The following is a 17649-nucleotide window of genomic DNA, read 5'->3' on the forward strand; positions in this document are numbered from 1 at the left end:
CCACGAGTTGAAAAAATATTTTTTTAAAACTCCACGAGTTGAAAAAGTTTTTTTAAAAAATCCACGAGTTGAAAAAATATTTTTTAAAAAATCCACGAGTTGAAAAAAATTTTTTTAACAAATCCACGAGTTGAAAAAATATTTCTTAAGCAAACACATGTCGGAAAAATGTTTTTTTTAAAATGCACGTGTTGATTTTTTGAACCAAGTGTTGAAAAAATTTGCGTTTGAAAAAATATTTTTTTAAAAATCCACGTGTTGATTTTTTAACACCAGAGATGGAAAATTCGCGTGTTAAAAAATATTTTTTTTTTAAGAATACACGAGTTGAAAAAATGTTTTTTAAAAAAATTTACGAGTTTAAAACATATTTTTTACAAAATCAACGAATATTTTTTTTTAATCCACGAGTTGAAAAAATATATTTCAAAAAATCCACGAGTTGAAAAAAATATATTTCAAAAAATCCACGAGTTGAAAAAATATATTTAAAAAAATCCACGAGTTGAAAAAAATATATTTCAAAAAATCCACGAGTTGAAAAAATATATTTCAAAAAATCCACGAGTTGAAAAAATATTTTGTAAAAAATCCACGAGTTGAAAAAAATATTTCAAAAAAATCCAGGAGTTGAAAAAATATTTTTTAAAAATCCACGAGTAGAAAAAATATTTTTTTAAATAATCCACGAGTTGAAAAATGCTGCTTTAAACAATCCTCGAGTTGAAAAAATATTTTTTTAAATAATTCACGAGTTGAGAAAAATAGTTTTTTTTTTTTAAATCCAAGAGTTGAAAAATATTTCTTTAAAAATCCACGAGTTGAAAAATGTATTTTTATATATTTTTTTTTAAATTCACGAGTTGTAATTTTTTTTTAAATCCACCCATTGAAAAAATATATTTTTTTAAAAACTTACCTGTCTAGTATCCGTAATATCAGCAATTGCATCCGCATACTGTGATGGTTCCTCGCTATAGTGTTCAAGTATAAAATCGGAAAACGGTTCCATAAAATCAATTTCTTTTGTTTCTTTTAAACCTAGGGGTATCATGGGCATAACACCATCTTGACTGTAAAGAAGAGAGAGAGAAAGAAGAATATTAATAAAAACTTCATTTTTATTTTTTAATACAAAAATGAAAAATGTTAAAATAACTAAATTCACAATAAATAAATTAAATGAATTGTAGACATTATTAATATTTTTTTATTCTATTTTAGATGTTCCTCCATTTCCTTTCTTACGAAATTCGGAATTCACTTACTAATTAAATTACACATAGATAATGTATATCTTAAAAATTCTCGCTTTGACTAAGTGACAGCACGGTGAAAAAGTAGCAAAAAAATAACGCTATTTAAATTTATGGATGTCATAATTTTTCATGAAGCATAAAATGAGACTTATTACTGGGAATTTTGTGTTGTTATAGATGTGTATCATTGTTTTCTGTAGAATGTAGTTGTTGTTTTGGTGGTTTTTCCAATTTGCATTAGCATGCAATAAATTTCATGCTGATTTATGGAGATGTTAGATCTTAGGAGAAGTGACAGCAATACATTATACAGATAATTAGGAATTTATTAGACACACTTGGAAAAGTTCTTAAGAAAATAACATTAAACATTAATAGATAAAATTTTGCGATTCCATTTAAATATCTTAAAAAAACTAATGTTGCTGAGAAATATATTAATTTGTTAGCCCTAAAAAATCGATATATAACAAGTCTATTGATATCGACTATTTGATATTGAACGCAGGGACCGATTTGATCCCACATAACGGTTTCTTTGGATTTCGCGTATATTGTAGATTTTACACCCATTTCCAACCGAAATAGCTGTACTTCGAAATTTCATGTTCACTATGAACAAGAAGAAGTCTCCTTACAAAAAATTGGTGGACACGTCTTTTGAAAGGTTAAGTCACGTTTCCCAACCGAATTAGTTGTAAATTGGGATTTCGGGTTCTTTGTGGACAAGCAACATCTGATAAAGGCAATATTTTGGTTAAGTCTCCTTATAACCCAATTTTCAAGGTCTCTGTGAATAGAAAATCTCATTTACTCTCATCATTTCGATATAAGATATACATGTTCCCACAAACGTTTTGCAAACATTACTCTCTGTAATAGAGAGTAATGATTTAGGTAAGCCAATGGGGGAATACTACAGACTTAAGCAATCGTTTTTTTTTTTAAATCCAAGAGTAGAAAAAAAAAATATTTAAAAAATCCACGAGTAGAAAAAAAAAATATTTAAAAAATCCACGAGTAGAAAAAAATATTTAAAAAATCCACGAGTAGAAAAAAAATATTTAAAAAATCCACGAGTAGAAAAAAAAATTATTTAAAAAATCCACGAGTAGAAAAAAAAATATTTAAAAAATCCACGAGTAGAAAAAAATATTTAAAAAATCCACGAGTAGAAAAAAAATATTTAAAAAATCCACGAGTAGAAAAAAAAATTATTTAAAAAATCCACGAGTAGAAAAAAAATTTTTAAAAAATCCACGAGTAGAAAAAAATTTTTAAAAAATCCACGAGTAGAAAAAAAATTATTTAAAAAATCCACGAGTAGAAAAAAATTTTTAAAAAATCCACGAGTAGAAAAAAAATTTTTAAAAAATCCACGAGTAGAAAAAAAATTATTTAAAAAATCCACGAGTAGAAAAAAATTATTTAAAAAATCCACGAGTAGAAAAAAAATTATTTAAAAAATCCACGAGTAGAAAAAAAAAAATTATTTAAAAAATCCACGAGTAGAAAAAAAATTATTTAAAAAATCCACGAGTAGAAAAAAAATTATTTAAAAAATCCACGAGTAGAAAAAAAATTATTTAAAAAATCCACGAGTAGAAAAAAAATTATTTAAAAAATCCACGAGTAGAAAAAAATTTTTAAAAAATCCACGAGTAGAAAAAAAATTATTTAAAAAATCCACGAGTAGTAAAAATATTGTTTAAAAAATCCACGAGTTGAAAAAAATATTGTTTAAAAAATTCACGAGTAGAAAAAATATTGTTTAAAAAATCCACGAGAAAAAAACATTTTGTTTAAAAAATCCACGAGTAGAAAAAATATTGTTTAAAAAATCTACGTGTAGAAAAAATATTGTTTAAAAAATCCACGAGTAGAAAAAATATTGTTTAAAAATCCACGAGTAGAAAAAAATATTTTTTAAAACATCCACGAGTTGAAAAAATATTTTTTAAGAAATCCACGAATTAAAAAAAAAAATTTTAAGAAATCCACGCGTTGAAAAATTATTTGTAAAAAATCTACGAGTTGAAAATATATTTTTTTAAAGCTTTACGAGCTGAAAAAATATTTTCTAAAAAATATACAAGTTGAAAAATATTTTATATAAAATGTAAAAATATTTTATTTAGGTTATAATTCCTTCTTTAAAATCAAACTTTATACTTTTACCTATTTTAATTTTTGTTTTTAAATAATATTCTCACCATTCTGATGACATAATGTATACATAAGGGCTTCAAAAATATAAGAAGAAAACCTAAACATTTTGGTCAGCACCCCAGATTCATTTCATTGAAAAATTATCTCATCAAATTTTCAGTGTTTGTGTCTTAAGTCTTTTGTTTTCTCTTCTGTCAAATGCCATACATTTGATAAGCCTTTAAGACTCCAAGAAATTGTTTAATTATTTCATTTACTCGACTCAATTTCAAACAATGATATTGCGAAATATCGTTTCATAAGAAAAAGAACCAAAGAATTAAGAACTTCCATCTGCAATCAATTGGTTGTGCCCTGAAATCATTCCCAGCCTCAATTGAGACATGAGGTGACAATTCATTTTTTTCTAGCTATTAACACCATTTTATTTAAGTAGGAAAAAAGAAGCGAATGTGGCGGAGAAGATATAATGGGAAAAGGTAGAAAAAAGTGTCCAATTGCGATAAGGTAAAAAGTATTAATGTCACTTGGAGACACTAATGACGAAGTTAAGCTCAGCTAGAAGTTAAACAGAAGTTAAACGAAGAATTTGGATGATATCCTAACGTGTTTACTTCTTGGTTCGTAAGAAGTAGTTTTTGTGGATACCAGCCACTTTTCTTGTAAAGAAATAAAAGGGACCTACAATTTTAACCAAGGCCTAGCCCTTCCGGAAAGAATTTTTTAAAAACCAAACTACTAAAAATTGGGACTTTGGAAGCATATTAAGGCAAATGTCCCTTCTTAAAAAATTCTTCATTCAATATTCTTCCAAAAATTACTGACTCTAATACGCCTGATCGAGGTCCAACTGTATTACAAAGATAATGAAGAATAAGTGTAACCAAGAAACCCCCATAAAATCTTTGGTTGATGTGAAAAAAACTAGAGAAAAATGAGCAAGCAACAGCCAACAACAACTGCTGCAAAATCTGCTACAACCTAGGGCTAGGTTTTTTCTGCCTTCGTTTCATGAATGATAGATACAAACTCCATGACTGGGATTTTCTGCCAAGCCACAGCCAAATGTGTGTGTGCGTGAGTGTGTGGGGTTCCATGGAGATTTTCTTAAAGAAAAGGGTGACATTTCTTTGCTTACGATGACGATGATCACAAAACAAAATTCTTTTCTTCTTTCGAACAGCCACACGATGTGACAGAAACCGTTCATTGATGCCCTCAAACCTAAAACGAAACTATTGTTAATTTTGTTTCGTTTCTTTTTGGTGTCTTCTTTTTGTTCTTTGGCTTTGCTTGATTGTATTATTATAACGCATTTAATGATTTGCGTGAAATTGTTGCTTCAAAATTTGGGTTATGAGGTTAAAGTTTATGGCAACAACAACACACAAATTGCCTATAAAGAGAAAAAAAAAAAAAACAAAACAACGGTAAGAGAATTATTTGTCGCCGAACTGTGTTGCTGTCTCTTTACATTGTAAATTGCATTATGACGTTATTATTGTTGTTTTTGTGGCTAAAAATAAATATGAAACCATAGCCTCTGAACAACAAGACCAAGAACAGAAATGAAAAAAAAAAAAAAATAATATTAAACAAATTATAGTCTTCAACAACAACGGCAAACAAATAAAAAGACAGTCAGCCCAGTCAGGCCGCCTGCCTACTGTTCTTAATTTGTTATTAAACGCTGTTATTTCGACATACTTTCCATGCCACATTGAAGTGCAGAGGCGGTGTTTGCAAACATCATATGCAATTTTTTTTGCAACATGCCTACATTAAGACGATTATTAACATTTTTTAGGTAATGATATACAAAAAGTCATCGTTGAGTCAGAAGGCCACAAGACGCGGATTTTTTAATTTTTTTTTCAAAAGGCCACAAGACGTTGTTTTTTTATAAAAAAAAAATATTTTTTCAAAAAGCCACAAGGCGTGGATTTTTTAAAAAATATTTTTTCAAAAAGCCACAAGACGTGGATTTTTTGAAAAATATTTTTTCAAAAGGCCACAAGGCGTGGATTTTTTAAAAAATATTTTTTCAAAAGGCCACAAGGCGTGGATTTTTTAAAAAATATTTTTTCAAAAGGCCACAAGGCGTGGATTTTTTTAAAAAATATTTTTTCAAAAGGCCACAAGGCGTGGATTTTATAAAAAATATTTTTTCAAAAGGCCACAAGGCGTGGATTTTATAAAAAATATTTTTTCAAAAGGCCACAAGGCGTGGATTTTATAAAAAATATTTTTTCAAAAGGCCACAAGGCGTGGATTTTTTAAAAAAATATTTTTTCAAAAGGCCACAAGACGTGGATTTTTTAAAACATATTTTTTCAAAAGGCCACAAGACGTGGATTTTTTAAAAAATATTTTTTCAAAAGGCCACAAGACGTGGATTTTTTAAAAAATATTTTTCAAAAGGCCACAAGACGTGGATTTTTTTAAAAAATTTTTTTCAAAAGGCCACAAGACGTGGATTTTTTTAAAAAATATTTTTTCAAAAGGCCACAAAACGTTGAAAAATAGTCAGAAAAATAAAATAAAATAAAAAAATATTTTTTCAAAAGGCCACAAGGCGTGGATTTTTGTTTTTTAAAAAAATTAAATAAAATAAAAATAAAATAAAAAAATATTTTTTCAAAAGGCCACAAGACTTGGATTTTTAAAAAATATTTTTTCAAATGCCACAAAACGTTGATTTTTTATTTCTTAAACATAACAAGCGATTTGGTCCATACTTTAGATCTCGTAATATTTTCTCCATACTTAGTTTAAATTCGAAAATGGGCCAGATCGGTACCTCTCTCACAAAAGTTTAACATTTTGGCTTAAGTGCAGTTAAAGGTCTGCTCGTAGATCCTTTGAATATTTTTATCGAAGCTATTTCTTTTAAGATTTTGGTTGGTATTCGATCTGTCAATAGCTAAAGGTTGCAATTTACACAAACTGAGGCTACATTTTTATTTGCTTTATATTTAGTTCAATGATATGGAACCTCCTTTTTTATCGCAGATCGTATAAGGCGGCAAGATAAATGCTTTCTCTTTTTCCTTTTCCACAAAAGGATTCCATATCTAGATATTGGTTTCAATTTTCTTCACCATTTAGAAGAATCGAATTACTAATTCACTTCTAAAATTTGTTTGCGTCATCCTTAAATTAAACTACAATTATCGCCCCCCAAAAACGCAATTATTCTAAGTGATTAGCCAATACAAAAAAACAATGACAAAGCAAAACCAACGCCATTTTATGACCTCACGACTCACTCACATGAATCCATTATGACCTATAATTTATTTGCCATTAGCCACAATGAATTTAGTTCGCATTACAGATGTTTATCAAAAACAAAAATATCAAATATTTAAAGGCGTGTTGGTTGTTTGTTTCCACTAAGGGCGGTGGGGAAAGGAGCGGAAAAGTAGGTAACATTTTTGTTTCTGTTACCAAAATATAATTATCAAGGCAAAGGAATCTACAAAAATACATTTGGAATCCAACAAAATATAAGCAAACACGTCCATATTTTGTTACTTGTTCTCAAATATAAACAAATAATTTGTAAAATTTATAAAAAAAAATATTGTTCATTGTTGTCGAGACGTGACAAATATGTCAAATAAGGCTGAAGAATTTGTTTCGTTATTGTTTACATAATAAAAATGTATATTTTAAGAAAAAGTGTTTTAATTTGCGCAATTTTTTTTATTTCAGAGATAAAGAGGAAGAAGAGGGGACGTGTAGGGACTATTTACATATAGAAATAGAAATGACCAAGTCCATATTTACATTAAGCAATTTTCCTTGCGGCAATTGCCAGTTTGTAGGTGAGAGAGGATGTTGTGAAAATTGCTTAATGTAAATATGGACTAAGAAAAAAATCAGTCAGCTAAGTACTTTAAATTGTATCTAAATATTCAATATTTTCATTTTCAACTTTATAGTAAACAAGCTCTGAAGTAAAAAATAAAATAAAATCAACAACAACTCCCGTATACTAAAAATGCTACGCTCATTTGCAACTGGAATTCACTTGACCATAACGAAAAATAAAAAATTATAATAAAAGAAAATAAAAACCAAATGTTGTTATTTTGTTTTTATTTAAAACAAATACTTGTTACAAACAATGAAAATAATTACAAAATCAGATACATACAATAATGATTGAGAAAACAATAGCAAAATGTTGTAAACAAAAGGGAAATTGTTTGTGGAAATAGGAAAAGGCTTGGCTCAATGATTTTCGGTGACACATTAAAAAAAACTGTACAGAAACACTCTATCTCTCTGGCCCGATATGAGGGGTTGGATTTTAGTTCTATAAACCTTTTATAGAAAGCTAGAGTATTTAGTCTATGACGTTTCAAAAAAAAGTAGCAAGAGTACAACTAAACGTCTACGAACAGATGATTTTTTTAAAGAAAATAAAATGTTCGTAGGAGTCTTAAGATGTTTTGGAAGTTTCCAGGGTAAATTTTTTAGGGTTTGTGAAGTAGGTATCATAAACATTGAGTCCCATAATTGCGTCACAGACTACACCAAAGCAAATAAAAACATACGAAGAATTATAGAGAGAAATATCTATATTAATAAAAGAGTAAAGTTATTGACTGACTGACTGATTGATTCATCAACGCCCAGACGAATCTGCTCAATCTAGAAACTTGAAATTTTGGGTTAGTGTTACTCTTGGTGACGTAGGGGATGGAAGATACCAAGGAACGGTCCTGACCAGTTTTAACACGGCAAAGCCTAGGATTTATTTTGGTCCCTCTCTCATCTCAAGTGGACACTGACCTCCCCGTGGTGTCACCTGGAGAGCTGCCTTTAACACCCGTTAAAAGTAGTGAGCTAACATGTGCCGCGCATTCATACATACATACATATGTATGTTCCCACAACAACCCCGAAGGGACAAGGGAGACTTCTCTCATATCAATGAGTGCACGCCGATTCATATTGGCTCAATGATATGGGACCTACTTTTTATTGCCGAGTCCGAACGGCGTGTCTTATGACACCACTTGTAGAGAAGTTTTTCATGGCTTAAATACTCAGGAAATGTCGCCAGCATTACTGAGGGGGAATTTTGCCACCGTTGAAAATTTGATGTTGCTTGGCTTAGAATTCGAACCGCAGACCTTCTGAGTGCAAGACGGACGTGCTAACCATTGCACCACGGTGGCCGCGCATTCACCCATAAAAACTTTAAAAACTTGGGTTTGAGCGCCGGGTTAGTAACCCTCTCCTAGAAAAAGCAGCCTACTACGAAAAAACCAAAGAAAAGAAAAACAAATCCCTCTAATGTTGTAGAGTTGTGTAGTTCCGGAACGAACTAGTTCCAAGGAACTATTCCGGACAAGGAACTATTGGAACTATATCCAGCTCTTACGTTTATATAGTTCCTTTAGTTCATATAGTTCCTTTCGTTTTTCTGGTTCCTTCAATTTAACGCCTACGTCGATCTTAAGCTGAAAGCACATACAACGTTTGAGTAAAGTTTTGCGTTGGGCGTTGACAAAAAACAACAACAACAGGGCGACGCCGACATCAAAGTCCGGCGTTGATGTGTTTGCCGGCATATATTTCAAATGAATTTGAATTTTTCGGCATCATGCCCAACAGTGTAAAAACGGCCAAAACGACACAAAACTTTACTAAAACTTTGTATGTGTTTTCAGCTTTACGTTGTTGCTGTTTGATCGCTGCAATTTATTTATTTTTATGTCAATTCATCCACCAAACCATGAAAGCATTTCGGTCTCGGAACTATTTGGAACGAAGGAAACAAAAATAGCGACGAAAGAGAAAGATTCGTTGAACTATTTTAATCTCGGAACTATTTGGAACGAAAAAAGCGATGAAAGAGAAAAATTCGTTGAACCATTTCGGTCTCGGAACTATTTGGAATGAAAGGAACGATGAAAGAAAAAGATTCATTGAACTATATCGGCCTCGGAACTATTTGGAACTATGGAACTATATTAAGGAACTAGTATCTTTTGGGAACAGGAACTAGAAAGATCGATCCGCTCCGGGAACTAGATTGCCTAACTCTATAAAGTTGACGACCCCCGCAAACGTTTTAAAGACCATGATCTGCGAATCTGCACCTGGAATGTTCGCACTCTTTATAGAGAAGGTGCAGTTTACGCATTGGCAGATGTACTTGAAAAGTACAAGACCGATATTACTGCCATACAGGAAATACGATGGAACGGGAAAGGCGTCACAACAACACCTAAAGGTGACGCACTATATTATAGCTGCCATGGCACAAAGCATGAGTTTGGTTGCGGGTTTGTAGTTAGTCAGAGACTAAAACATCTGGTATCCAGCTTCACCCCAGTGAATAAAAGACTTGCTGCAATTCGAATAAAAGCAAAATTCTTCAACATCAGCTTTATTTGCGCTCATGCTCCCACTGAAGACAAGGACGAACAGACCAAAGGCGATTTTAATGCCAAAATTGGAAAGGAAAATATCTTTGGCCCAACAGTCGGAAAATTCAGTCTCCACAATGAAACATCTGATAATGGCATGAGGCTGATAGACTTCGCAGCGGCAAAAAAACATTGTAGTTAGCAGCACCAGATTTAAACATCTCGACATCCATAAGGGCACCTGGCTGTCTCCAGATCAGAAAACAAGAAATAAAATTGATCACGTTGTGATAGATGAAAGACATTCATCGAGCGTGTTGGATGTACGCTCGTTCCGAGGAGCAAACATAGACTCGGACCATTACCTAGTTACAGCAAAGGTACGCACCCAGTTAAACGTAGCAAACAAAGTACGAACAGACACAACACGAAAGTTAGACATCGGCAATCTGCAATCACAACAGATAGCCACAGCATATTCCACTCAACTAGCCCAATTGCTTAATCAAAGCACTCCTCATCCCGATAACATATCAGCGCAATGGCAAAACAATGCCCACTCCATGCAAACAGCCGCAAAATCCATACTTGGATACCAGAGACCTCCACAAAGGAATTCATGGTATGACCAGGAGTGTCGTGCTGCTGCCGAAGAGAAAAATGCGGCATATAGAGCTACTTTACAACACTGTTTGGTAGAAATGCTCGGCCTCACAAAAGTGTAAAAAATACATGAGTCTCTCGCAATTTGCCCTCCATTGCTTTACAACCAGTATCAACGCGTAGCGCACGAGAGAGATATCGGGAGAAAAGGAGAGAAGAGAAACGTCTTTTACGGAAGAAAAAGAGAGAAATGGAAAAGCAGGAGTGTGAAAAAATCGAGATGTACAGGAGCCAGAATGAAGTCCGAAAATTCTACTCAAGAGGGAAACATCAAATTGATGGCTTTGTAACTGGCACATCCTCTTGTTGAAACCAGCAAGGTAATCTGGTAACAGATACAGATAGCGTGCTCAGGATATGGAAGGAACATTTCTCCAATCTGCTGGAATCCAATAGTAGCGATGACGATGATACCACAGATCCAATCCCAGAAGATGGTATTGAATGTATACCGCCCAGCCAAGATGAGGTAAAGTCAGGAATCAACCGGCTAAAGAATAATAAGGCAGCAGGAGCCGATGGCTTACCAGCCGAGCTGTTCAAAGCCGGAGTCGACACGCTGATAAGGTGTATTCATCAGCTAGTTAGCACCATCTGGCAGGAAGAACGCGTACCCGACGATTGGAACCTGAGTATCCTGTGTCCCGTCCATAAGAAAGGAGATAAGACTGTATGCTCCAACTATAGGGGCATAAGTCTACTCCCTATTGCCTATAAGATAGTGTCAGGGATATTGTGCGAACGACTAAAGCCAATGGTCAACGAAATAATTGGACCATACCAATGTGGCTTTAGACCTGGCAAGTCCACCATTGACCAGATATTTACCCTGCGGCAAATCCTGGAGAAGACCCAAGAGATGCAGATCGGCACCTACCAACTTTTTGTCGATCACAAAGCAGCTATCGACAGCCCACTACGTTCAAAGTTATTCCAGGCCATGTCTGAATTTGGTATCCCCGCAAAGCTCATTCGGCTTTGTAAAAAGACTCTAACTGACACGAGATCCTCAGTTAAAATAGGAAAGAACCTCTCCGAAGAGTTTTGTACCAAAAGAGGTTTGAGACAAGGATACAGCCTTTCGTGTGATCTTTTCAACATCCTTCTAGAAAAGGTTATACGAGAGGCAAACGTCAAAAGAAGTGGCACAATCTACACCAATAGCCACATGCTACTTGCTTATGCTGACGATCTAGACATCATGGGACGATCAGTAAAAGAAGTAACAGATACCTTTATGAAGGTCGAAGGATAATCTGCTAAAGTGGGTCTGGCGATAAACGGCGAGAAGACTAAGTTGTTGGTGTCGACGCGCAATGCGTCCACAGAGATCGGACCAACTGTTGAAGTTGGTTTTGATGTAGTAAAAGACTCCGTTTACCTAGGCACCGCCGTAAACACAACAAATAACATCAGTTGTGAAATAAAAAGAAGAATTGTATTGGCCAAAAGATGCTACTTTGGCTTAAGTGAGCAATTTAAAAACAAAGCCACATCTCGTCAAACAAAAATAAAACTATACAAAACGCTGATAATACCCGTGCTAATGTATGGCTCTGAAGCATGGGTACTTGCGCAAGTAGATAAGGCAGTGCTTGGTGTGTTTGAGAATTCTTCGAAAGATCTACGGACCAATCTGCGTTGACGGTGAATATCGACGTCGTATGAATCACGAGCTGTATCTGCTATACAACGACATCAATATAGTTAAACGTATTGAGATGCAACGATTGCGTTGGCTAGGCCATATCATAAGAATGAGCGATGATGAACCCGCTAAAAAGACGTATAAATATGAGCCGCTTGGCGTTGCACGCAGAATTGGCAGGCCAAAGAATAAATGGCGCAAACAAGTGGATGAAGAGATGACAAGGCGCGGTATTCCAGAAAGAGAAGCAATAGACAGAGAGAAATGGAAATCTTTTCTTAGTTCGGACTATGGAACAAATGTTCTGTAATGGAACAACTTAGTAAGTAAGTAATATATGCAAACATTTCTGGGCCTAATTCGTTTTATTTTTGCCTTTTTAAGGCGAATGTTATTTATAGTAATTTTAATTAATTCTCTTTCGAGTTGAGCTGTTAGACCTAAGGGATACATTGAAAAATTAGGAGTCTACCGAAGTCCCACGCATCCAACCATTACGCTATGTTTCACGGGTGGTTAAGCCGATCTTTAGGCGTATTAGGATGTTGTTTTTGTGGCAGACGTTTTATTTTGTGATAAAACGCGTTTCTGTCTAATCAGATTTTCTCTGCGTCCATCCTAATCATATATGCATTTGCATAGGATTCTGCTGTCTAGTGATATATAGAGATATAGAGAAAGGGAAAAAAATCTTCTAACATTTTTCATTCATGATAATATTATCTACTTTTATATTCCTTATTCTATGATACACAATAACACTTCCTTCTTTTGGAAAAACATTCTCCTCTAAGCTACCTCACATTTAGCTAACACTTCCTTGAACTAAATTAATGTTTCCTTTTCAACATACATATCGTCTAAGAGCAAACAAAAACTTTTCAAAACAACTTTCTTCTTTCTTGGCGGCATATGCAAAATAAAACTTCCCCAAACATAAATATTCCAGCACCTCGAGCATTATTTGCTTTAATTAAATGTTTCTGTTAGAAAAAGAAACAAATGCAACAAAAACAAAGAAAAAACTATTTAAAACAATTACATTGGACATAAATTTATAGCTTCGGGGAATAGGGTTGCATGTCTTTGCATCATTCTAACAAAATCAAACAGGCAAACGACGAAACATACAGCATCTGAGAACTAACAAACAAACAGAACAAACTTTTAAGACGAACAAGCCAATACTTCCTTTTCTACAAAAATTCCCATACCCCAACCAAGGCAAAGAGACTTGGCCAAAAGCTAAAATGTTTCTGTTTTCTTTTCACAAATAATAAACCAAAGAACTGCATGCAAGGAACCTTAGAATCCAAACACTATTTGGTTATTCGAAGTTAGTAAAGAAGAGTGTACAACAACACCATCATGGCATTGACTTAAATCAATCGCTAACTTAAATCTTAATGGCTAACAGGAAGAAGTTAAGTCACCATCACATATCGTTGGAATAGAACGAACAAAAAAAAAACATAACAAACGGCAAGGTAACACACGACGACGACGACTGCAAATCGTATTCGTTTTCCAATGGCCAAAGAAACCCTCGAAGATATATATGCAAAAATATGAAGAAAAGATATTGGAACATAAAAGTTCGTTATGTCGTCATTCGTTATTCCAAATGTGTGGAAGTCCTCTCCCCCACACACACACACATAAATTAATGAATTATTATTTGTTGCATGGCTATTGCATAAATTTTAATAGAATATTTATTAAAGATTAATTCAAATGTGAGAACAACGTAGGGGGTTTTAGGGACAGTGGTTGTGAAAGGGACAACTGGGGTATCTTAATCGATGATTGGAAGATCGATGAATCTCATTATAGAAGAACAATGGATTTTGTCATAGAAGATCGATGGGCTTCTCTTAAAACTTCAACGGATCTTCTCATAAAAGATCGATGGAAGTTCTAATAATAGGTCGATGTATAGTCTCATAGAAGATCGATGGATTTTTTCATAGAAGATCAAGGAATCTTCCCATAGAAGATTGCGGGACGTTTTTATAGCAAATCGATGGATCTTCTTCTAGAAGGTCGAGGGATCTTCTCACAGAAGATCCAGGTATTTTCTCATAGAAGATTGATGGATCCACTCATAGCTGATCGATATATATTATAATATCTCATCGAAGATCGATTGATCTTCTCTTTGAAGATCGATTGATCTTCTCTTTGAAGATCCATGGATTTTCTGATAGAAAATCGATGAACCTTCTCATAGAACATTGTTGGATTTTCTCATAAAAGGTCGGTAAATCATCTCAAAGCAGATCCATTAATATTCTAATAGAAGATTTTTTTCATAGTAGATCCATAAATTTTGTCATAGAAAGTAGTGCGATCTTCTTAGATCTCTTAGAAAATCGGTGGATCATCTTAAAGAAGATCGTTGGATCTTCTCACATAAGAACAATGGATCTTCTCTAAGAAGATCGAAGGATTTTCTTATAGAAGATCGGTGGATCTGCTCATAGAAGATTGATGGACATTCCCGCATAAGATCGATGGATATTTTCATAGAAGGTAGAGTGATCATCTTCTCACAGATGATCGGTTGATCTTGATCGATGGATCTTCTAAGAACGATTGATGAATTTTCTCATGGAGGTCGAAGATCACTGGATCTTCTCGTAGAAGATTACTGGATCTTCTAAGAAAGATCGATTGATCTTCTCGTAGAAAATCAATGGATCTTCTTATATGAGATCGATAAAACTTTTCAAAGAAGATCGATTGATCTTCTCATTGAAGGTCGAGGGATGTTCTCATAGACGATCCATGGATCTTCTCATAGAAGATCGATGGATTTTCTCATAAAAGATCGAAGATCACTAGATCTTCTCGTAGAAGATTACTGGAATTTCTATGAAAGATCGATAGGTCTTCTCCGTAGAGAGTCGATGGATCTTCTAATATGAGATCGATAAAACTTCTCAAAGAAGATCGATTGATCTTCCCATGAAAAATCGATTTTCTCATATGGATTTTCTCATAAAAGATCGACCGTGTTGCTCATAGAAGATCACTGGATCTTCTCGTAGTAGATCGATGGATTTTCTAAGATGGATCTTCTAAGATAGATCGATGGATTTTCTCATAGAAGGTTACTTGATCTTCTCCTAGAAAATCGATGGATCTTGTCTTGGAAGGTCGAGGGATCTTCTCACAGAAGAAAAATCTATAAATCTCATAGAAGATCGATTCTGATCTTCTCGAAGAAAGACGATAGATTTTCTCACAGAAGATCGATGGATCTTATCACAGAAAGTAGAGCGATCTTCTTACAGAAAATCAGTGGATCTTCTCAAAAGAGATCGGTGGGTCTTCTCAAAAAACATCGATGGATCATCTCGTAGATAATCGATGAATCTTCTCATAGAAGATCGATGGATCTTCTAATATAAGATCGATAAACCTTCTCATAGAAGATCGATGCATTTTCTGATGGAGGTTGATGGATTTTCTCATAAAAAATCGACGCTGTTGCTTATAGAAGATCACTAGGTCTTCTCGTAGAAGATTGATGGATATTCCCTACAAATATCGATGTATCTTCTAGGAAAGATCGATGAATTTTCTCACTGAAGATCGATAGATCTTGTCATAGAAAGACAAAGGTTCTTCTTACAAAAGATCAGAGGGTTTTCTCCCAAAACATCTATGGATCTTCTCGTAGAAAATCGATGGATCTTCTCATAGAAGATCGCTGAATCTTCAAATATGAGATCGTTAAACCTTCTCATAGAAGATGGATGGAGGTTGATGGATTTTCCCATAAAACATCGACGCTGTTGTTTATAGAAGATCACTAGATCTTCTCGTAGAAGATCGATGGATATTCTCTACAAATATCGATGGATATTCTCTACAAATATCGATGGATCTTTTATGAAAGATCGATGGATTTTTTCACTGAAGATCGATAGATCTTGTCATAGAAAGACGAAGGATCTTCTTACAGAAGATCAGTGGGCCTTCTCAAAAGAACATCTATGGATCTTCGCGTAGAAAGTCGATGGCTCTTCTTACAGAAGATCGAGCGATCCTCTCACAGAAGATCGATGGATCTTATCATAGAAAGTAGAGGGATCTTCTTACAGAAGATCGGTGGGTCTTCTCAAAAAACATCGATGGATATTCGCATAGAAAATCTATGGATCTTCTCATCTCGATAAACCGTTTCATAGAAGATGGATTTTCTCCAGGAATATCGATGGATTTTCTCATAAAAGATCGACGGTGTTGCTCATACTTTACTGGATGTTCTCGTAGAAGATCGATGGATCTTCTCAAAAAGATCGATTGATCTTTTGGTAGAAAGTAGATTGATGATCTCATAGAAGATCGATGGATCTTTTTTTAGAATATAGTTCTTCTGATGGAAGATTAGTGGATCTTCGCATATATGATTCTCAGAGAAAATCGATGAATCTTCTTGTAGAAGACCGATTAATCTTCTCTAAGAAGATCGCTCTTAATTCTGTTAGATGATCGACGGATCTTCTCTGAGAAGATTGATGTATGTTCTCTCAGAAGATCGATGTATATTCTTTCAGAAGATCGATGGATGCTCTTAACGAAGGTCACTGGATATTCTCAAAAAAGATCGATGGATTTTCTCATAGAAGATCGATTGATCTTCACATAGAATGTAGATGGATCTTCACACAGGAGGTCGATGGATCTTTTCATAGAAGAATCTTCTCTGAGATGATGGAAGAATCCTTTCAGAGAAGATAGCAGTATCTTCTCAGAGTAGATCGAGGGATCATCTCAATGAATCTTCTCAAAGAAGATCGAGAGATCTTCTCATAGAAGGTCGATAGATCTTCTCATAGAAGGTCGATAGATCTTCTCAGAGGTGATCGAATGATTTTCTTGTAGAAGTTCGAGGGATCTTTTCACAGAATATAGAGGATTTTTTGCATAGGAGATTGATTGATCTTCTCATAGAATGTCCATTGATGTTCTTATAGTAGACCGATGAGTATTCTTATGGAAGATTGAAGGATCTTCAGATAGAATATCGATGGATCGTCTTTTAGAAAGCCGATGTACATTTTCATAGATGATCGAGGAATCTTTTCATAGAAGATCGATGGATCTTTTTATAGAAGATCGAAGGATCTTTTCGTAGAAGATCGATGAATATTCTAATAGAGGAATATTCTCATAGAGGACCGATGGATCGTCTCATAAAAAATCTATCGATTTTCTTTGAGAAGATAGCTAAATCTTCACATAGAAGATTGAATGATCTTTTCATAAAAGATCGAAAGAACTTTTCATAAAAGATCGAAGGAACTTCTCATGGAAGATCAAGGGAACTTTGGAACATCAATGAATCTTCTTTTGGAAGATTAAGTTTTCTTCTCATAGAAGGTCAATAGATCTGTTCGTGGAAAATCGATGGATCTTTTAATAGAAGGTCAATCGATTTTCATATATAAAGTCAATACTTCTTCTCAAAGGGGATCGATGGAACTTTTCATAAAAGATCGATGAGAAGATC

General features: G+C 33.9%; 1 protein-coding gene across 3 annotated transcripts in view; it reads right to left on the reverse strand.

Annotated features, from left to right (window-relative positions):
• Rhp (GTP-Rho-binding protein rhophilin) overlaps positions 1–17649 on the reverse strand; it is a 266985-nt gene that overhangs the window by 24851 nt on the left and 224485 nt on the right. For all 3 annotated transcript variants that reach the window (XM_073976591.1, XM_073976593.1, XM_073976594.1), the window contains one exon: positions 920–1073. In XM_073976591.1, coding sequence (XP_073832692.1) covers positions 920–1073 — 154 coding nt within the window. The remainder of the gene's footprint in view (positions 1–919; positions 1074–17649) is intronic.

This window comes from Musca autumnalis, unplaced genomic scaffold, assembly GCF_047663935.1.
Source record: "Musca autumnalis isolate F117 unplaced genomic scaffold, ASM4766393v1 scaffold_3, whole genome shotgun sequence".
NCBI classification, from domain to species: Eukaryota; Metazoa; Arthropoda; class Insecta; order Diptera; family Muscidae; genus Musca; species Musca autumnalis.